This window comes from Ovis canadensis, chromosome 26 (assembly GCF_042477335.2).
Source record: "Ovis canadensis isolate MfBH-ARS-UI-01 breed Bighorn chromosome 26, ARS-UI_OviCan_v2, whole genome shotgun sequence".
In the NCBI taxonomy this organism is placed as follows: Eukaryota; Metazoa; Chordata; class Mammalia; order Artiodactyla; family Bovidae; genus Ovis; species Ovis canadensis.
The window spans coordinates 54,501,218-54,523,629 of record NC_091270.1 but is presented as its reverse complement, the minus strand read 5'-3'; the positions used below and the strand labels follow the sequence as shown (position 1 = coordinate 54,523,629).

Below are 22,412 nucleotides of genomic sequence, written 5' to 3'. Positions count from 1 at the left end.
AGAAGGAACCATGCCATTTCACATGCCACCAAAAATTAGAAATTCAGAAAAAGATGCGGCATGCCTCAAGAATGTCCTAGATTTTTTTTCGATTTAAAATTTAGAGAGAGTTACATGTCTTGTTAGAATGGACATTTGCTGTTGCTAAAATTGCACTTCCAGCCATGTGGTTGGTGTGGGTCCTGCCTGCCTTAAGCCGTAAGCACTTTCTGCTCCAGGCTGAAATTCAGGAGTGAGCATGCGGCTGAATTCCAGCCCATTCAGCAAGGGGCCTTGGTTCTGCACTTGAGCAGAACAAAGCTGAACCATCAGGGACACGGACTTCTCTTCCTGCTGGACTGGAACGTGGGAATGCATGTACCCGCAAGTACCCATTTTCTAACCATGAAGAGACAGTTGATTCAAAGCCCATATTCAAAGATCTAAGGCATAAAGCACATCCAAGCGTCTGCAGCATCTATACAGGAATGGCAAAGTCAACCGCGTTCAGGAGCCAGGCTGACAACACAGATGTGGACCCTGCCAGGCTGGGTATACTGGGGGTGGGGGGAGGACCCTGCTGATCCTCCCTAAACGCATTCAAATCTCAGCACCAACAAATCCAGCACTGCGAGGGCCAAAGACGATGTTCCAGCCTTAGTTCTGCTGGCTCGTGAAGTGCCCTGTGCTGCCCACCAGGTCTCCATGGCACCACAGTGAACCCAGGAGCTGCTGGGAGCCTGCCTCGGCACTCGCTCCTCAGTCAGCCTCTGACAGCCCAGTTCAAGAAGCCCAGCCCTTCTAATAGGTTTGAACCGCTAGAGTTGCATTTTCTGTACCCACATCTAAGAGTTATTAATAACTTATGCCACTGAAAACATCTTAACTGTCGCTTGAAAAACATCCTGGAGCAAACAGTATCTTCACTTCAACTGCGAAGAAACAAAAAGCCAAATTTCTGGGGCCAAGTTCAGCGCTGGCAAGGGAATTCCTGTGTCAGGGCTGTTCCTTTAAGGGCCGAGGGGCATCGGGCAGAGCCCAGGCTCCTGTGCTCCGAGTGGCTGGAGCTTTGTAAGTCTTTATGTGACAAACACCACCCACCTGTCCCACATCCTGATAAATTTCCAAATGTACCAGAAACACGGAGATTGATTCAACATTTTAAAGTGAAAATGGAACTGAATAGAGTAGAAATAAGTCAAAAGGAAGTGGAGCTATTTCTGATATTTGTGTTTTGAAAACTGGGAAATGACAGTGAGTTTCTTACATAGACTTGCGATGCCTAACAACCCTGTCAAAGGTGAGACTAGGCTCCACGTGAACCCTTGTAAGCAATCGACAGCCACAACTTTGGGGAACCAATTCAATCGAGAACAAAGCAATGCCACCCCCCCCCACCCCACCCCAACCTCCCATTGCGTAGGCAGTAAAGAGAGAGACGCGAACTTGGTTAACTACAGGCTTTCTGAGCGGAGTTTGCCGTCTTCAGGAATAGTGCGCCATCTTCTTACAGGCTAAGGCTGAAGTTGGTGTAAGTCTCCTTGTTCTCTGCGGACTTTTTATAGACTTCAAAAATAAACAGGGCTTCCCTGGTGGCTCAGTGGTAAAGAATCCACCTGCCAGTGCAGGAGACGTGGGTTCTATCCCTGGTCCAGGGAGATCCTACATGCTGAGGAGCAACTAAGCTCGTGCGCCACAACTCCTGAGCCCTGCCTAGGGCCCGGGAGGCACGAATCCTGAGCCACGGTGCCACCACTACTGAAGCCCGAGCGCCCTAGCGCCCAAGCTTCACGACGAGAGAAGCCCCTGTAATGAGATGACCAGGCACTGAAACTGGAGAGGCGCCCCGGGTCGCTGCAACTAGAGAAGAGCCCGTGCATTGCCGTGAAGACCCAGGACAGCCCCAAATAGACAGTGTAATTCAGTAAAGTTCAACTCCAAACAAACAAGCAAAACCACCCCTGAACCTTCTTATTTACGAGTTTCTGATTATTTACTGGCAGTCAGGGTTAAGAGAACTTCTAAGTGCTGCCAATTTGGCCCACCTGAAGAACTGTTTGCACTCAGAGCAACCTGGGATATAAACATCTGAAATGCATCCAGTTAGAAACAACCGTGTTACCACCAAGGGCTTAATATTCTAACAGAAGGAAGGTGCTTTTCTTACCAAGGTGTGAAAGTTACAAGAGCTGCTCTGAGGCCGCAGGGAGTCTCTACCACAGGAACAGGTGAGAGAGCGGGCCTGGCTGGGGCTCCTCCCCGGAGACAGGGACATCGGTGGGACTCAAGATGCCCTCCGGTCGGTCCCTGCCTGTCTGGGGTCACAGGGAACTGCAGACACTGCTGTCTGTGTATCACTTCTGTTTTCAGGGGAGCGACTAAGCTTTCCTCTGATGTTGCCTTATTCCATTCATTTACTCAACAAATATGTACAAGCACTCGGTCCATCTTCTAGAAGCTGAGGAAAGAACAATGAACAAGTACACAGGAAGGTCCTTGACGTTCAGACACCCTGGCCCCTACCCCGCAGGAATGGTCCCTCACGCTCAGAACCCCCCATCCGGGGAATAGGGCAGCCTGCGGAGGAAGCCTGGATGCTCTGAGGGCGTGGCTGCAGGTACCTGTACAAGACAAAGCCTGTGGCTGAAATAACAGCAGAGTGGACCCCACGAGATACACTACTTCAACCTTCAGTTACTGAGAAGTAACGGTTCACGTAAAAAAAAGAGACTATTTCACAAAAACCTTTTTAGATAACCTCTAAGAAGTGAGGGGACCATCTGCCTTTCTGGTGCACAGGTCAGTGAGGCTTGACAGACACTTCAACATGCCCGACGTGTCACCATATGGAAAGGTGTTCATGAGCCACAGTCCTGGAACGCAACCTTCGAGCTCCTTGATGTGATGATTTGATGAAAGCAAGACTTACCCGCACAAAGGCTGGTCTAAAGCTCATGTCAGGAAATGGAAATGCTGGCTTTGGCTGGGTTACATTTTTGGAAAAGGGGCCCCAACAGGAGGTTCAAAGCAGGGGGAGCATCTAGCAGGGGCGACCCTTCCTTGGTCGTGCGGCCACCCCGGCCTCCTGGGTGCAGACGCGCAGCCTTGGAGCCAAGGGCTCAGAGCAAGGTGTTGCGGGCTGGCAGCAGGGGCCTGAGGAGCTGGGAAATTAATCAGCACGTGTGAAACTAACAGGCTGGCAGCTGAAAGCCACTCCAGATGTGTGAAGAATTGTGATAGTTTTCTGAGGTCTCCCATTTCCCAAGAACGAACACGTGTGGACAAAGATGAACCGCTTAGTAAATCTGTTTTTGTTTTTTTTTTTAAGTATTTTTTCAAGAAGTCTTTGGCTGGGAAGGCTTCCAAAGTTTTAGCTAATAAGCTTTCATCTTTAACAAAAGGAAGATTTCTTCATCTGAACAGAGCAAGGACTTACTTAACCATGAAGAAACCTGGTACATGGATCTTCATGGCACCAAATGCCACATTTTATAACTCCGAAATCTAAGACTTTTAAAAGCTTCCATGAAACCCTGTCCAATTCAATGAGTGGGCACAGGGCAGAGATGTGAAGAGGACCCGAGGCCCCTGCTCTCGAGGGCTCACAGTCTCGGGGGGCATACGCTGTGGGACTGGCCACACATGCAAAGGCCCTGAGACCACCCCAAAAGGAGGCCCCGAGCAGGACGGGGGCTGGCAGGCTGAGAGCAGGCTTTTCACAGGAGGGGTCTGGGCTGCACCCTGAAAGACGAATAGGCCTCTCAGAAATGAAAGGAGGGATGAGCAGCTGGGGCAGAATGAAGCACCTGGTGGCTCAAAAGGTAAAGCATCTGGCTGCAGCGCAGGAGACCAGGGCTCAGCCCCTGGGTCAGGAAGACCCCCTGGAGAAGGAAATGGCAACCCACGCCAGTATTCTGGTCTGGAGAATCCCATGGACAGAGGAGCCTGGTGGGCTACAGTTCATGGGGTCTCAAAGAGAAGGACACGACTGAGCAGCTCACTTTCCTTTTTTCTTTTCAAAGTAGATGAACAAAGGCATAACAGCGAGTTTGGAGAGGGCAAAGTAGCAGAAAAATGACTGATTTCATGGAGGTCGTGGTGGGGAGACCTGTGTTGTGGACAGACAGAAGAAGGAACCCAGATCCTCTCAGATTAAGGGCTGGACTTTATTTGAAGGTAAGTTGTTGGGGTAGGGGAAGGGGAAAACCAAGGGCAGCAGTTGACAGAAGCATGCCTTAGGAAACCACCAGGAGTGTGTAGGATGGGCTGAAGACAGAAGCACCGCCGGGTTCAGGAGCAGTGAAAACCCTGGGTCCTGGGCAGAGGGGGCTGAAAGGGAAAGCTGAGAGAGGGGCGGGAGAGGCGGCAGCGCTGGGAGCTGGGCGCTGGTGTCTGAGTAGGTCTGGGGCGGTGGGTCAGGGTGAGGGCGCTCAGATGATGCTGTGTTTCAAGCCCAAGGAAGAAGCATGATTGCAAGATGGGAAAGAAGATGAATATGAATAGACCAGATCTACAAAGCCAAAGAAGACCTAAAGAGATTCAACACACTCTGCAGAAAAAAATGATGTAAAAATTTAAAGATAACTTCTTTATTTTGAACTAAGCCCATGTACTTAGCCTCAAGGATCCTTTCAGTGTCTTCAAGTGGCAGCTGATGGGGTAGTCACAGTTAAAACATAACCCTGACACTCACTGGGGAGAAAATGCAGCTGAAGGTGCGTACATGCTAAGTCACTTCAGTCATAGCTTTGTGTAGCCCGCCAGGCTCCTCTGTCCATGGGGTTCTCCAGGCAAGAATACTGGAGTGGGTTGCCTCGCCCTCCTCCAGGGGGTCTTCCTGACTCAGGGATTGAAACTGCGTCTCTTAGGTCTCCTGCAGGGGCAGGCAGGTTCTTTACCACTAGCGCCACCTGGGAAGCCCCTTAGCCAAAGGTAACATTTACTGCTCACAGTGCTTTCAACTCGCTTTTACATTTTCTGTCTTTCCAGATTGCGCGGACCCTCCCCATTCCGTTTAGCGGCCACACGTGCTGGCGTACTGACTGTGCCTCGACTTGGTTCCCCAGCCTCCGCGCGAAGGACCTGAGCGGCAGAGGAGAGCTGCCTCCGTTGCCTAGCAGCCAGAGCGCGCAGGGAAGACGCGCCACGGCACCCCGCAGCTCGTTTCCTCCGCGGTACTTTTTCTGACTCAGACTCTGCTGGAAGAGATGCAGAAATAGAGAAAGCGGCTGCCCACCCCGGCATGTCCATCGACTGTTGTTTTTTTTTTTTTTTTGTCTCACAGCCAGCACATGCTATTCCAACCAGCAGGCGATTTGCTTTTTAAGCATAAAAACTGACAGTTACTCTTTGATGCTTAAATAGAACCATGAACAGGAGGGGCCACCGTGCCCGAGACCCCGGCCGGAGCTCCGGGAGAGGGACAGTCAAGGTGCGTTGCTCACAGATACGGTAGCTAAAAACACACCTGCCTCCTGGAAGCACTGTGTAAGACAGCTCAGGTGACAGGCATTGTGACATTTAGGCTCAACACACCTCGAACTCCAGATAGTGGTCTTTGAGCTTGTACTCGTCCACCTCCTTGGCTTTAACCTTCTTGTCCGGCGGGTAGGCGCGGTGCTCCGCCAGCTCCGTGGTGATCTGCCTCAGCTTGCTCTCGTGAGATTTCAGCTGCTCCTCCTGCAGGGGAGCAGTAAGGCGTTAAGCGTGCAGAAAATGAAATCAGCAAACAGTTGCAGTGTAGTTTTAAAAGACCCCTCATGATGAATGACTTTCATTCATCCAACGTGCCTCTGCTGCCACGTTCCACCAGCTTCCTCAGCCAGGGTCCACGTGCACCTTCTGTCCACTGAAAAAGATAGTCACAACCTAAAAGCTGAGAGGTGGTGGGAATTTTTAGGACTCCAAGCCCAGGAGACAGCATCTCAAGGGACCCTGAGAGAACTGCTCCGAGGAGGTCAGGGGAGGAGTCAGGTCATATACAAGTTTTGCAACAAAGGACAGGTAGTCTTATCATCAAAAGATTACTGTTAAAGGAAACCAGATATCTCAAGTTAAGGAATTTAGCGCTTTTCTAGGTATGGGAAGATGCGAGCGTCTCCGCCCACTGACATCATTTCTTTCATTGTGTCTCAGCTATCCTGGGCCAAGATCCTGTGTTTTTCACATCCTGAGCTAACTCTGGGCTCCCTGTAGGGAGTGGCAGTAGTCTGATGGCTGTTATTTCGCAGGCATTCTTCTCTTTCCCGAGTATCCTTGGGCTCACCTTGGATGGCTGATGACTGTGACAACCTTGTTTACTGACAGGGCAGGAAATATTTCATTTCTCACTTGGAAAAATGGTATTCAAGGCCAAGGCCAGCCTCCCCAGCCAGGCCCCTGGTCTCCCGAGAGAGACTGCAACAGGCGCGGCACGGACCACCCATGCTAAGCGGCCGCACGATCGGACTTCACACCATGACCTTAGCAGGGCCGTCCTGTCACTATGGGTGAAGACTTACCCCAATATTTTCCTTTTTGAGACAAGCAATGCCTTCAAGAATAATTTTCTGAAGGCTGTTATTCTGAAAACTGTAGTAACCTAGTAACCTATGCTTTTCCCTCCTAAATAGTAGAGGTTCTGATGGGACTCAACTACAAATTTACTGAGGCACATTTAACTTGTTTTCTGGTTTCTATGGGCTGTTATAAATGATGCTCCATCCTTATAAATGTCACCCAGCGAATATGAGCAAGGTGTTCCAGGCCCATCTCGCTTTATTGCGCTTCACAGATAATGTGTTTTTTCCAAACAGAAGGTTTGTGGAAACCCTGTGTGGAGCAAGTCTACTGATGCCATCTCTCTAACATTGCTTACTTGGGGTCTCTGTGCCGCATTTGGTACCTCTCAAAAAATTTCAAACCTGTTCTTTATAATTAATTTGTTCCAGTGGTCTGAGATCAGTGATCCTTGCTGATAGCACTACAGCTTCATGGAAGCCTCGGACGATGAGGGTTAATACTGAGCAATAAAACATTTCTTCATTAAGGTAGCTACATTGTTTTTCTGGACACAACACTATTACACACTTAACAGGCTGGGGTATAGGGTAAGCATAACCATTATATGCACTGAGAAGCCAAAAAGGTGTGTGCCTTGCTTTATGGAGAGATTTGTTTTATTGCAACGGTCTGAAACCAAATCAACAATGTCTCTGAAATCTGTGGCCACCAAGAGGTGAAGTTTCTGGGTTTTAGAACATGCACATCTTTAATACAACACGAAACTGCTTTGCAAGGGTTTCCACCAGCTTACATTTCCACAGTAGGCTTGACGATTCCCACTGTCCTACACCCTTGCCAAAACTTGATGTGACATCAAACTAGCAAATTGTTGCCCGTTTCATGGGTATAAAATGATCTGAATTTACATTTTCCTGATTACAAGTAAGGACGAACACTCTCATAGGTTTACAGGACTTCCTCTCCTGTGATCTGGCTGCTGAAATACTGGACCCATTTTTCTGTTGAGTCCGGATTTGTAAAGGATAGCGATTTGTAGTTTATAGCTTATAGTGGATAGTTTGGGTGGTGGTGGTGGTTTAGGTGCCAAGTCCAGTCTGACTGTGACCCCATGGCTCCGCTGTCCATGGGATTCTCCAGGCAAGAATACTGGTTTGCCATGGGTTGCCATTTCTTACTCTGGGGGATCTTCCCAACCCAGGAATTGAACCCTGGTCTCTGGTATTGCAGGCAGATTCTTTACTGACTGAGCTGCAAGGGAAGCCAGTGTATAATTTATTCCCAGTCAAGTAAATGTCAAAATTCAGTGTGCAGTGCTTTATTCCAGCTTCACTGACTTCATGAAGAATCAAGGAAATGATCTCAAAATAACCATATTTTAAAATCACCTCTTGCCAGTGATGCAAAACCTAGATAGAATCACGAGGAAATATCAGTCAAATCCATATTAAGAGACTTTCTATAACATAAATGGCTTGTAATCTTTAAAAATGTCAAGATCATTAAAGTCAAGGGGAAAGCAGAAAAGAAAATTATGCTCCTTAAATCTTATTTTAACTAATGAAATAAAAATTCCTAGTGACTCTTATGGGCATAGATAGGTACAGTCTGCAAATTACCCCAAGGTTAGAATCCCACAGCAGAGGGTTTTTCCTGATAAAAACAGATGTAAAAACAGAGGAGCAGGAAGGCAACAGGCCAAGGTGCAGCGTGTTCCCAGCCTCACATGGACGGTTATATCTGTGATATCCACAGGGAAGATGAACCAGCAGGAACCTCCCTGTTTTCTTCCCTTTTATCTTTGCCCTTGCAATCCATTAGGGGAGCGGGCAGGCCACTCTCATGGGACAACACTGATGAAAGGGATTTCACAGAAGGCAGAAACACACCAGACAAGGTTCAACAAAAAGGAACAGAGAGTGAACGGCAGGCACCTGTTGAAACTGTTTCATATTAGGAAGTCACGACTTAAATATCGGCATTAAATAAAGGGTGCAGGAAAAACCACTGCTATCTGTCAACAGATGTACATTGGTAGTACTTTTGATCGCACATACAATGAAATTTTATCCAAAAGGCAAGTTTCAAATGACGTCACTTAATATCGAATTTTTTCCTACTTCTATAGTAGTTTGACTTTGAAGAAAATTTCATATTTTCCTTTAAAACATCAAACTCTAATCTCATGAAGAGACATCTTAGCTGATGGGGTGATGAGCACAGGTGACCTAGCTGCTCACGACCTTGCAGTGAGTCCGGGGCTGAGGTAGGGCCAAAGCCTCCCCTTTGAGGCTCAGCTGGACGGTTCTGCCGCCAGCCAGGCACAAGTCAGCTCTGCCTCCTTTTATATCAAGCACAAGGCTCAGGGAGGGGAGGGAAGCTTGAGGTGGACACAGCTGTCCAGCTGCACACCTACTAGGCGACACGCATTGTGTGTGTGTGTGTGTGTGTGTGTGTGTGCGCGTACACGCACAGGCGCTCAGTCCTATCTGACTCTCTGTGACCCCATGGACTGCAGCCTGCCAGGCTCCTCTGTCCATGGGATTCTCCAGGCAAGAACACTGGAGTGGGTTGCCATGCCCTCCTCCAGGGGATCTTCCCGGCCCAGGGATGGAATCTGCATCTCTTGTGTCTCCTGCACTGTGCTCACTGCCTTTTTTGCTGTGGAATACACAATCCCAGGAACTCGATAGCGAAAGAGACCCTGGCCTTCATCACCCTTCTAACCGCTTCCTCTTGGAAGCTGTGGAGATCCCAAAAGATCAAGTCATTGCTGGAGGCCCCAGGGTTTGTAAAGGCAGAGGAGCAGAAGCCCCATTCTGCCAACTCTGAGCCTCTAGACAACTGTTTAAAACCCAAAGAGCTGCTGAAAACACGAGCTTCAAAACCGTCTGCTCCCTCCTGGGTCAGCGCTGACCTCAGCTGTCAAAGGATGTCAGTAAACTCATCTGTCCTCATCTGCCTTCTCTCCCGCAGCTCCCAGACACCCAGGTGTTAACCCAGGTCCTTTCTCCAAATTCCATTCAAAGCCAGAATCCTCAGACGCCACAGCCTTTTCCACTTCTCCATCTGTAGCACTTAAATGTCCACATGTGTGCATGCTAAGTCCCTTCAGTCGTGTCCAACTCTTTGTTACCCCTTGGACTGTGACCCACCAGGCTCCTCTGTCCATGGAGATTCTCCAGGCAAGAATACGGCAGTGGGTTGCCATGCCCTCCTCCAGGGGATCTTCCTGACCCAGGGACTGAACCTGTGTCTCCTATGGGTCCTGCACTGCAGGCGGATTCTTTACCACGGAACCACTGGAGAAGCCCTAAATGTCCACACCACATGCTTATTAACAAAACACACCCGAACCTCTGTAAATTTTTATCTTCCTTACTGATTATAAGCTCTCTGAAGTCAGAGAGAGGTCATTTCCCCTTCTCTCAGCTCCTGGGGGTCTAGTACGGTGCTGGGCTGGGGAAGAGCAAGAGGCATGGTTCTGGCTGTAGAGGTCACCTAACCAACATCCAGCACCTAGGAGCAGAGGATGAGTCTTAGCTCGTTTTATAATGTCCACCCACCTCACAAGGCACCTGCCATTTGGTCCCCTTCGGAAACAAGAGCTGAATAAATGGACTTTTTTTTTTTTTTTTAAGGGCGAAGGTAGAGAGGGAGACCTCAGACTGTTTGCTCGTGCTGTTTTAAAGTAGACACGATTTAGGAGATAATCGCATTTCTAGGAATCTGCCCGGCAATTAACGATTCAAATTGCTAAATCCTGCAGCTTCATCAAACCTGAGCTGCAGGAATTTAGACTACAGAACACTTGCTTTCAAAGTGGTCCAAAGGGACAATTGCTGAAAGCCCCATCAGAAAGATTTTGTTTCACTGTTTCACTTTTAAGAGGGGTTTTTAAGACCTTAAGGAGTGTTTACTGAGCTTCAGCATAATAAGCTAACTGTTTGATTGAGGACTTGGTATATGTTACATTGTTGTTGTTGTTTTACTCGTTAAGTTGTATCAGACTTTGCAACCCCAGGGACTAGTCAGGCTAGTCAGGCTCCTCTAACCATGGCATTTCCAGGCAAGAATACTGGAATGGGCTGCCATCTCCTACTCCAGGGGATCTTCCTGACCCAGGGATCAAACCTGCATCTCCTGGCAGGCGGATTCTTTACTACTGAGCCACAGAGGAAGCCCACCCATATGTTACATACAGCTCTCTAATAAATGAATATGACAGCCGTCTGTTCTGAAAAGGTGTGGAACACTGTAGTCCAAGTTCGTGCCAAGGAGTCTAGACTGTGTCTTGTTGCTAATAGTGAGCCAGTTTTGGTTACATGACATTGAAGGAATCCTATTTTAGCCAGCACTGTGCAGGATGGATTGGAGAGAAACAAGAGTTGGACAAGAGGGACCTCAACCGGTTCTAGGAACAGGCTGCCAGAGCTCTCCAAAGCGGGGTGTGTGCACCCCAGACAAGGTGACCTACTGGGGAGAAATTTTTTAAATGAGCATTGAGGCATAATTCACACTTTACCATACAAAGCTCCCATGTGAAATGTACAATTTCGAGCTCTTAAATATATTCCCAGGGCTGTGAAACCACTGTATTTAATTTTATGACATTTTAGTTCTCCTAAAAGGAACCTTTTGGAGTGGAATCACATGACAGGCTCTTTTTGTGGCTGGCTTTTCACATAGCACGGTTCCCAAGGCTCGTCCACACTGGGGTGTCAGCGCTGCATTATTTAACGGCTGAATCAAGCAAGCCCTGTTGTGTGGCTATGTAACGTCTCATTCATCCGAGCATCAGCCGGTGCCCATGTCCACCTTAGGTTGTTAGGAAACACACTGCTGTGAACAGTCGTGTAAAGTTATTATGTGAGTGCATGTTTGCGTTCTCTTGTTATCAGAGTTGGAGTGAAACTGCTATTAAACACGCCTATATTTAATCATTTGATAAACCACCAAAGTGTTTTACATCCCTAGCAGTAATATATGAGAGCTGCAGTTTCTCCATAACCTCACCACTACATTACTTTTCATAAAAAACTTAAAGATGTATAGCCACCCTAATGGTAGCTCATGATTCTGATTTGTGTTCCCCTGATGACTAATGCAATACCAGACCACCTGACCTGCCTCTTGAGAAATCTGTATGCAGGTCAGGAAGCAGCAGTTAGAACTGGACATGGAACAACAGACTGGTTCCAAATAGGAAAAGGGGTATGTCAAGGCTGTATATTGTCACCCTGCTTATTTAACTTCTATACAGAGTACATCATGAGAAACGCTGGACTGGAAGAAACACAAGCTGGAATCAAGATTGCTGGGAGAAATATCAATAACCTCAGATAAGCAGATGACACCACCCTTATGGCAGAAAGTGAAGAGGAACTAAAAAGCCTCTTGATGAAAGTGAAAGTGGAGAGTGAAAACGTTGGCTTAAAGCTCAACATTCAGAAAACGAAGATCATGGCATCTGGTCCCATCATTTCATGGCAAATAGATGGGGAAACAGTGGAAACAGTGTCAGACTTTATTTTTTGGGGCTCCAAAATCACTGCAGATGGTAACTGCAGCCATGAAATTAAAAGATGCTTACTCCTTGGAAGAAAAGCTATGGCCAACCTAGATAGCATATTCAAAAGCAGAGACATTACTTTGCCAACTAACGTCCGTCTAGTCAAGGCTATGGTTTTCCCAGTGGTCATGTATGGATGTGAGAGTTGGACTGTGAAGAAGGCTGAGCGCTGAAGAATTGATGCTTTTGAACTGTGGTGTTGGAGAAGACTCTTGAGAGTCCCTTGGACTGCAGGGAGATCCAACCAGTCCATTCTAAAGGAGATCAGCCATGGGATTTCTTTGGAAGGAATGATGCTAAAGCTGAAACTCCAGTACTTTGGCCACCTCATGCGAAGAGTCGACTCACTGGAAAAGACTCTGATGCTGGGAAGGATTGGGGGCAGGAGAAGGGGACGACAGAGGATGAGATGGCTGGATGGCATCACTGATTTGATGGACGTGAGTTTGAGTGAACTCCGGGAGTTGGTGATGGACAGGGAGGCCTGGTGTGCTGCAGTTCATGGGGTCACAAAGAGTCGGACACAACTGACCAACTGAACTGAACTGATGACGAATGCCGTTCAGCACTTCTTATGTTATATTGATAGCAGGACACATAAGACATTTTATTAAAAAGATTTGATGCGCATATTGAAGGGTACCTACTCAAATATTTAGTACTGACAAGGCAGAGGATCCAAAAAATCAGAACACCAGAGGTCAAGATGACCAGAGTCTGGACTGAGGGACACGGGAACGGTAGAAAGATGTTCAGGAAGAAGGAGTGGCTGGACTGGGAGCGTGACCCCGAGTGGGTGGCAGGCAGGGCTCTAGCCTGCAAGGAACATGCCCGGAGAAGGACGCCATCCGCGGGGTCTCCGCTTCTCATGACCGCCGTGCAGGAGGTCACCGAGAGGGCGGGCGGGTCAGCCGGTGACCCTGGAGCTGGCGCTGGGCCATCAGAGGCTCCTCATCCAGCCCCCGACCTCGGGATGTGCCTTCTCCTTGCCTTCCCCATGCTAGGAGCTGCCCCAGGTCGTGGCCCTGAGACAGCAGGTGGTGCTGGGACCATCTGGATGAATGACTGAATCCAGTCAAGGCTCCTCATAAACTTCAAGATCTGGAGGCAGGTGCAGGGTCGGCTTGTCTCTCGGCCACTCCAGACTCGTCAGTAAGCTCCTGTGCGCATTAAGCCCGCCCCAAGCAGCCCACGGTGGCTGCCCCTGCCTCTGGCCTGCCCTGGCCATCCTCACGCAGGGCCAGTCTGTGAACCAACACCGCCCCCTCTCCCGGGCCTCCACACGGCTGCCCCGCGGTCAAACCATGGGATGGATAACACGAGGCTGGAAGCAAACACAGCACTCCCATCTGTGCTCCATGCTAACGCGAGGCCTGGCCCTCCACAAGGAGCACTCACTGGCCATCCAGAGCCAGCCTCTAACGGGACCACGGCTGGGAGTCAAAGAGGGAAACAGGACAAGACAGTGGGGGAGACCAACCCTGCAGGAGGTGGGTCTCCAGGGGACGGTGGGAGGGGAGCAGGGGTGTGGCAGGGCGAGGTCTCTGATGTACAGGGCAGGTGGCTGGACACAGGGTGGGTCTTAGAAACACACACACTCCTGGGGACCCTGGCCCAGACCTGATGGATGGCGGAGATGAGAAAGGTGGATTTTAGGTAAGTCTCCTGGTAATTCCTATGTGCGTTAATGTTTGAAAATGACTACCCAATGAGTAGAAGAGGAGGCCCGAAAGATCCTACAGACGGCCAGCCACGAAGCCCTAGGTCTGGAGTGCTACACGGAAGGAGAAGCAAAACTCAGAACACTTTCACACCAGTCTCTCCACCTGCGACAGGAAGAGAAATGAGTTCTGGCAACACGGCCGCGAAAACAACTACAAGAATGCGACTCCTCCCACACAGCAGAGCTGCTTGGAAAGAACCATGCCGCACTGAGAATCATCAGTTTCAGGAACGGTGGCTAATACGCTTTGGAGAGGAGACAAGAATAAAATTAAAGAGAAGCTTGCAAATGACAGGGTGATGAACAGTGTCTTTAAAAGCACCAAGCAATCTTCTAATTGAATATTTCGTTTTTTCCTAATACTGGTTAACTTTTTTTTTTTTTTTCCAGCAGGGCTCTCACCCTGGTAATATGTCTATTTTGTAGACTGAAATTATCCAAGTGGTCCGGCGTGCTGGGGAGGGGCAGCAGGCCGTGGAGGAGGGAAAGATAGCTGGGCCGGAGTGGTGGCTGCCGACGGTGGGGGCCGCAGCCCCGTGGGGCGCCAGGCAGTGCCCAGAGCCAGTCCTGGTTGTCACGAAGCGGGGTGACACTGGCATCGAGTGGGCAGAGGCTGTGAATACTGCTCAGCACCCTACAACCCACAACAATGCAGCACTCAGGACCCAGGTCAGCAGGGCTGAGGCCGAGAACCTGCCCGGGGTGAAGGGGGAGCCTCGCCTTGAAGGCGCGGAGGCCTGCGGGGGGCATCCAGACACGCCTCCCGGGGTTGCGGAGGGTGACTGTGACTCAGCAAAGCAGAAGGTGCCCAGATACCTGGAGTAGACGGTCTGCACACCAGCACCCTCCCCCTCTCTAACCTGCTCTTGATCACGAGCTGGCTTCCACATATTTGCTTCTAATTCTATTACTCTCAAGGGCAAGGCACATTCTCCATAGATAGTAAACAAACATGATGACCTGGGCAAAAAATGTACAGAGCTAGGATAGAACCTTAAAAAACCTTCTAGACAATCTCCTCATTTTCCAGAAGGAAAACTGAGGCCCATAAAGTCTCAGCGACTCACTTGTCTGGGGGTGGGGGGTGGGGGTGGCATCATCGTATATATAGATTTTTTAACAAAGAAATTAAATTCCTGAAAGGGTTTGGTCATCTTACAAGACACAGAGAATGCTTCTTGCTGGTAACTACTTGCCTGTTTAAAATTGTGAACTCACCATTTTGATCACATTACATATGTATTTTTTACACTTCTGTGTTCAAAATGAGGAAAAATATAAAAAGTGTTATGATTTCATCTTAAATTCCAATGCAGGGCACTTGCTTAAAATAAGAGACTCTGCCATGACAAAGGTGGTGGGGTCTTGTGGCAAAAATATACAGAGGAATAAACACACTCATTTTCACATATGAGTGACTAGCCATTGTACGTACATACATGGTCACTTTAGCCGTTGATTCTTTGAGACGCCATGGACTGTAGCCCACCAGGCTCCTTTGTCCATGGGATTCTCCAGGCAAGAATACTGCAGTGGGTTGCCAAGCCCTCCTCCAGGGGATCTTCCCGACTCAGGGATCGAACCCAGGTCTCTTGAGTCTCCTGCACTGGCAGGCGGATTCTTTACCACTACAGCCACCTGGGAAACCCTACCAATGTATAGCCCATACACAGACAGGACAGAAGCACATTTTCCCCTGGTGGCTCAGAGGGTAAAGAACCCACCTGCAATGTAGGAGACCTAGGTTTGATCTCTGGGTTGGGAAGACCCCCTGGAGAAGGGAACAGGTACCCACTCCAGTACTCTTGCCTGGAGAATCTCCATGGATAGAGGAGCTTGGTGGGCTACAGTCCATGGGGTCGCAAAGAGTCAGACATGACTGAGCGACTTTCACTCACTCACTCACATTTTCCAAGTAGAAAATAAATAGAAATGTAGGTTCCACAGTGAGAAAAGAGCAAGGAAAAGCTCCCATGTTGCTCTAAAGTTACTAATGTTCCTCTTCAACTTCAGATCAGCTTTTACCCCAAACCAATCTATTGAAAAATACCAACTGGAAAACTCCTAGTGAAATTAATAAAATAAAACTCAAGTTTTGAAAGCATTTTTGCCTCAAGTTGTTCATCTGTTTTTCTCTCCTCTAACCTTGTGTAATATAATAATATAAAGAAAGCTGAGTGCCAAAGAATCGATGCTTTTGAACTGTGGTGTTGGAGAAGACTCTTGAGAGTCCCAGGACTGCAAGGAGATCCAACCAGTCCATCCTAAAGGATATCAGCTCTGAATATTCATTGGAAGGACTGATGCTGAAGCTGAAACTCCAATACTTTGGCCACCTGATGTGAAGAACTGACTCATTTGAAAAGACTCTGATTCTGGGAAAGATTGAAGGCAGGAGGAGAAGGGGATGAGAGAGGATGAGATGGTTGGATGGCATCACTGACCTGATGGACATGAGCTTGAGTGAACTCCGGGAGTTGGTGATGGACAGGGAGGCCTGGCGTGCTGCAGTCCATGGGGTTACAAAGAGTCTGACATGACTGATCAACTGAACTGAACTGAACCTTGTATAATGTGGCTTACTGTTTATGTTAAGTACCCAAAATTAAAGTGGGGAAATGCATTTGGTTTGAGAGCTCATATTTTAGTTGGGTGGATGAAGAAGTCGGGCAAGTAAGCAGTAAAGCCTTCCTTTTCTCTTAGGATATTTATTGTCCTTGAACGCTAAATGCCATTTTGCCTTGTAAAGTGAGCTGTTTGGTCCTTCCTATTCCTAACAGTTTTTTTGGTAGTTAGTTCGTGAACTAGACAGCAATAGCAGTGCTTACGTGGGGAGCATCAGCCAAACCATGTCAATAATAATGATGAACTTACAGAAATGAAAGAATGTCTCCTGAAACCATGTCTCCTCTGCTCTCTGCACCAGCCTGTCTCTACGCACTTGGGCAGGACCCCCACACGTCCCTCCTCCACGTCCTTACTGCCTTCATCCCCCCGAGGGAGCTGACCGTGACCGCTCCAGCCGGAGCCTCTGACGCTGCTCTCGCCGCAGGGGCCAGTCACCTCCTGCCACTTCACCGGAGATCCTTTTTGTCCTGTTTGTACCCAATCTGCTCCCCCTTCTCTTGGCCAAACATTTTCCCTGTGTTTTTCTTGACTAACTTAAAAACTATTGTTCCTCAAGTATCTGTCTGGCTCTGCTTCTGAGCACTCCTTGCAACATCTGGAGGTAAAAAGAGAGAAAGGACACAGGGAAGGACTCTGGAAAGAAGCATCAGGAGGGAAGCATGAAATCAGGGGGAACCCAAAGCCAGAGGGGACAGCACAGTGCCCAGAGCCCACACCCAAGGACAGCCCTGCCCCTCACTTCAGGGAGCAAACGGGGCCATCAGGAGGTCCCAACCCCTCCTACTTCTGTCCACCTCCTCCTTCACTAACTCATTTTCCCTCTTTCTATTGAAAGCACCTTTTTCTTATATTAGTTTCCACCTCTGATACTTTCTTCCTATTATAAAAAGAAAAAATTTTGAAACACTGATGATGTGATCACATTAATTCCCTGCTTACACTACTTTCCTAAGGATGCTGGGGACTGGTGAGGCATCCCAAATCCTCCACGTGACCAAGTGAGACCTCTCATCATTTGGCCTCTGCTCAGCACCAGTCGCAGAGGCTTCCCTGGCGGCTCAGCAGGTAAAAGAATCTGCCTGCAGTGCAGGAGACGCAGAGGTGGGAGTTTACACAGAGCGAAGTCAGTCAGGAAGAAAAACACCAATACATTATACTAATGCATACACGCATAATTTAGAAAGATGGTAACGATGACCCTATATGTGAGACAGCAAAAGACACAGATGTAAAAAACAGACTTTGGACTCTGTGGGAAAAGGCGAGGGTGGGATGGTTTGAGAGAATGGCACTGAAACACGTATATTATCATACGTGAAACAGATCGCCAGCAAGTCCAGGTTCGATGCATGGGACAGGGTGCTCAGGGCTGGTGCACTGGGGTGACCCGGAGGGATGGGGTGGGGAGGGCGGTGGGAGGGGATTCAGGATGGGGACCACAGGCACACCCGTGGCTGACTCATGTGAATGTGTGGCAAAACCCACCCCAATACTGTAATTAGTCTCCAATTAAATAAATTAATTAATTTTTTAAAAGGTGGGGGTTTGATCCCCGGGTCGGGAAGATCCCTTGGAGGAAGGCGCGGCAACCCACTCCAGTATTCTTGCCTGGAGAAACCCATGGACAGAGGAGCCTGGCGGGCTACAGTCCATGGGGTTGGAGAGTCGGACACACGACTGAAGCAACTCAGCGCACGCGCACACACACACACACACACACACAGCTCCACAGAGGAATGTTTCCCGCCTTTCACTGGGTGCTCGAGTCGCACTGGATGACGCCGCGCGGCTCCCACACCTGCGCCGCCCCCTCTCTCTCTCGGCCTCACTCTGCTGGGCGGCCGCCTTTCCCACACCCCTCCTGCCGCCCGTCCTGGGAGCGTCTCCCTCACCCCCAAGGCCAGGCCCTGCCTGGAGCCCGAAGGCCCCCTGGACTCACCATACCTGTGCCTCTGCTCAAACTGTCACAGTTACTCGCTTGTTTACATTTGCCAGTTGGATCCCAGAGACTGCCTGGGTTTCACTTGCCTTTCTATTTCCAGAGCCAGTAGTCTCTGAGGTGCAACAGGCACACGATATGCTCTTTTTAGTAAATGTTCTGTTGATAACCATGATGTCAGGTGTGTGGAGGAGCTAGTTAATATCTAGACCTGGTTGATCACAGCCAGATGAAATTATCTCTATTACTGTATCGATAAGAAATTCACAAAGATGTCAAAGTAGCTTCCAAAATCCTTAACAAGTCAGTGGAAATAGTGGCCCTGCAGATAGGTTTAGAACTGGTAGTGTGGCTTGTATGCGGTGTCCTTAGAACAGAGTTGTAAGTAGGAAAGGAGCGCCATAGAATGTGACCTTCAGCAACATCGACCTGATAAAAGGAGAGCAGCTCAAGTGAACACCTCCCAAGAGGGTTCTCGTGTGCTCTGCCTGCATTCTCTGGGAAAACCACCAGGGTCCGCTCAGATCCTCCCGAGGGCGGGGAAGGCCCTGCCTCGCAGTGGGTCCCTGAGAATGCTTCCAGCATCACACACAGTCTGGGATATAGGGAAAGCTCAATAAAACGAAGAGTTAAATCAATGAGTGAATAAAAAGCTGGTTTCCAAGGCAGGACATCTACCCTTAGCCAGGTATTTAAAGAATATGAACTATTAGGAAAAACAAAACAAAAAATACAAATAAAAGTGAGGCTGGTGTAACTGAGTAGTAACCTAACTTGAGAAACGAAGTCACAGAGTGTGCCCACGTGCATCCACCCCGTCTCGAGTCCGCAGTGTCTGCTTCCCAGGGGACGTGTAGAGGCCACGGGCGCTGCGTCTGCCCCCTTGACAGCACGGCCCTCCGGGGCGAGGTCTCATCCTTGCCCCCAGAATAGGGGGCATCATTCAAATACACGTAGCAAGACTACTTTACAAAGCGGGAAATGACAAGGTGTAAAGATCAAAACGCCTTTACCTGAGACAATTTTGTCGTGGTGGCAGGCAGCAGCGGGCGACTAAATTTCTTCTGAGACCCAATGGCAGCTGGAAACGGCGGTGCCGAAAACACAGCCGCGACACAGTTAATCTTGCTTATCCATCCCTGCATTTCCTCCGGGCTCCTAGGAGACACAGGTATATGTACATGGGGGTATTTCCACACCTGCATGTATGACATCCTGCCCATTTCTCACCACTGATCTAAAATGACATATAAAATCATTCACTCTTCTTGGGACGAATTAATCCCTGGCAAAGCTTCACTGGAGAGGAACATTTTCAACAGCACTCGCCATGGCAACAAAAGGCCCTGGAACCCGTGATCATCAAGGAGTGAGACTGTGACTACCACCTGAGGATATAGGGGAAACAAAGCACACTCACTCCACAGCAAGTGTTCATTAAACCCCCTGCTTTCTAGTTGATGCGGATCCTCGGCTAGTCAGAAATTAATTTCAAAATTAACTCATCTCTTCTAATCACATAGTTTGATTTTAAAATGCAACTGAGGGATAAACTGATAGAGGGAATATAAAGAGGTATATACACCCACTTTGGAAAGTAATTTGGACAGTTTTCTTTTTTACAAAATTAACTATAAATTTATCAGCAATTCTACTCCTAGGTATATATTTACTCAAGGGAAATAAGGGCATATAGGCACTAAGAGATTTGTATGTGCACATTCACAGGAGCATTGTTTATAAGCGTCAAAAAGGAGAAACACTCTTGCCCATCGACTGGGGAAGGACACGGTGAAGTCTGTATCCTAACAGAGCGTCACACCCAGTAGCAGAGGCGTGGAGAGCCAAGACAGGCCTCAGTCTGGACGACCCCAGACCTTTATGTGGAGCAACAGGAAAGCCCACATACTCTCCGCCTACAGGAATATGGGACATCCAGGAAAGGGCAGACAAAGAGGAGACCAGTGGTGTCCGGGCTAGGGGTGAGAACGGCACAGGGGCTCAGCCTCTGCAGGGTGATGGAAGTGTTCTAAAGCTGGACAGAGTTGCACGATTCTGCATACTTACTAAACGTCACTGTGAACTTTGAGTATGTGAGGTGCACCTCAATAGGACACAAAAATATCCTCCTGAGAGGACGTGGCAGTCTCCTGAGGTCAGTGTCACGCTGTGAACTTGCACGCCATGTTGGCAGAGCCCGGCACTGCCAATGCTTGTGAACTCGTAAACGCATGGAAGAAACAGATCCAAACTAGGTGAGATACCCGCCGGCTACACAGTCAGTACAAAGCTGGACAAAAAGCCAGCCCATCTAAAAGTCCCTTTCTGCGCGATTCCCCTGACAGCATTCACGCTGAGCTGACCGCACACCAGGGGTCTCCCCCACCGTGCCCCCCACACACTGGACTATCTCTTTCACTGGACTCAACTCTTCATCAGTTACGTTTGGAGTAATCAGATCTCCCAAGTTATCATATCCGGCACTTTTAGACATTTAAAAACAATAATGCTGGGGAACAGAATAATTTGAAGGACTTTTATGACTAATAGCCGTAATTATGCATCTGGCTGTAGTTCCCTTGGGTGTTAATTGTCTTACTCCCACACTAAAAATATCCTGTGTAACTTGGGTTTCCTTACAACTTCCTCCTCACCGGATGTCAGCAGTTTTACACCTTTGCGAGCTCAGCATCCACAGATCGCCAGAGAACCTGTTCTTGTTCTCATTCCCCTTTCTCATCTTCCACTGTTTTCATCAACAAGCACGCAGACACCCGTGTTTACTATCTTGACGTCAAATGTCATGCCAGCGCCAAATGCGCTCACTTGGCAGGGCTGGGTTGAGAGTGGTTCTGAAGTCAAGCTCAGGCTGTAAAAGGCACGCCGTGAATAATTAACAGTGCCTGCCACGGACACTGATGCGACGTGTGTGACTAAACTGCCTGTTCTAGAGGCTCAGTTCCAAAAATCCCAAGTTTCTCACTTCATAAATACAGAATTCTCCACCTGGAGTGTTCCATCCCTCATCTGAAGGCTGTCACGGACTTCTTATTACACAGGCAGTCCAGCCTGCTTCCGTGCCCACAGTATGATTTTATCTTCTCCTTCTAGTTTGATCACAGACTCTTAGAGCTCAGATGCAGAGAGGAGAGAGAAGGAAATGAAATCCACACTGACTGCACAGCCTCTATGTGCCAGGCACTGTGTCGAGGCTCTTTGCATACCTGATCTCCTTCGCTTCTCACCAGAACCCTGTGACAGGTGCACCAGGGACAAGCTGAGGTTCACAGAGGTTAAGCTGTGGCCGTGACAAAGACTCAGGCAACGGTCAGTTATCTGCGTCCTGGCCTGCTGCACTCACTGCGTGACGGGGCTTGCGCTAAAACCCTGGTTTCCGTTATGAGGATGTTACATCCAGAGTTGGTAAGGGGCTGACAGAGGGTCACAGGGTGACTCCAAGGAAACAGAAAGCGTGCCCCAGGGTTTCCATTTCTCAGTCTAGTTTCCTGAGATCGTTGGCTCTCTACTGTAGCCGGTTAATGACTTTGACTCAGCAAGTGTGCACTCTAGATCCTGATTCTCTTTCTTGGTGTAAAGTGGTGCTCTGCAAACTAAAAACCCAAACCAACCCAACCAATGAAACCTACTGGGCTTGAAAGAGCAAGACCCTCCAATCAGCCGTCTTCAGCTTGAGCACGTTGGGCTTCTTCTCGTAGTCGGTGGCCTGGGACGCCAGCGCGTGGTGCACGCTCACGGCGTTTTTCAGGTCCTCCTCCGACAGGGCCTTCTCTGGCTTATATTCGTCCTGTAGGCAGATACGAAGAAAGCAAAGACATGTTCAGACTTCATCTTCTCTTCTCTTTATAAAACCTATTAACTGCAAGAAAAAGTTTGGAAAATCCTTGAAGGTGCATGAAAAAGCTGAAGCGAATGGCGGGTAAAAACAACTCCATGCTACTTCATTAATGTCACCAAACATTCTGTTCTTTGAAAAGTATTAAAAATAATCTGAATTAAAAAAAGAAAAGAAAAGTATTCTCAGAATGAGAAAATGTACATTTACCAAAGGC

General features: G+C 48.6%; 1 protein-coding gene across 14 annotated transcripts in view; it reads right to left on the bottom strand.

Annotated features, from left to right (window-relative positions):
- PSD3 (pleckstrin and Sec7 domain containing 3) overlaps positions 1–22,412 on the bottom strand; it is a 589,734-nt gene that overhangs the window by 14,598 nt on the left and 552,724 nt on the right. For all 14 annotated transcript variants that reach the window (XM_069572780.1, XM_069572779.1, XM_069572782.1 and 11 more), the window contains 3 exons: positions 21,990–22,147; positions 19,356–19,500; positions 5,515–5,658 (listed from right to left, as the gene is read on the bottom strand). In XM_069572780.1, coding sequence (XP_069428881.1) covers positions 5,515–5,658; positions 19,356–19,500; positions 21,990–22,147 — 447 coding nt within the window. The remainder of the gene's footprint in view (positions 1–5,514; positions 5,659–19,355; positions 19,501–21,989; positions 22,148–22,412) is intronic.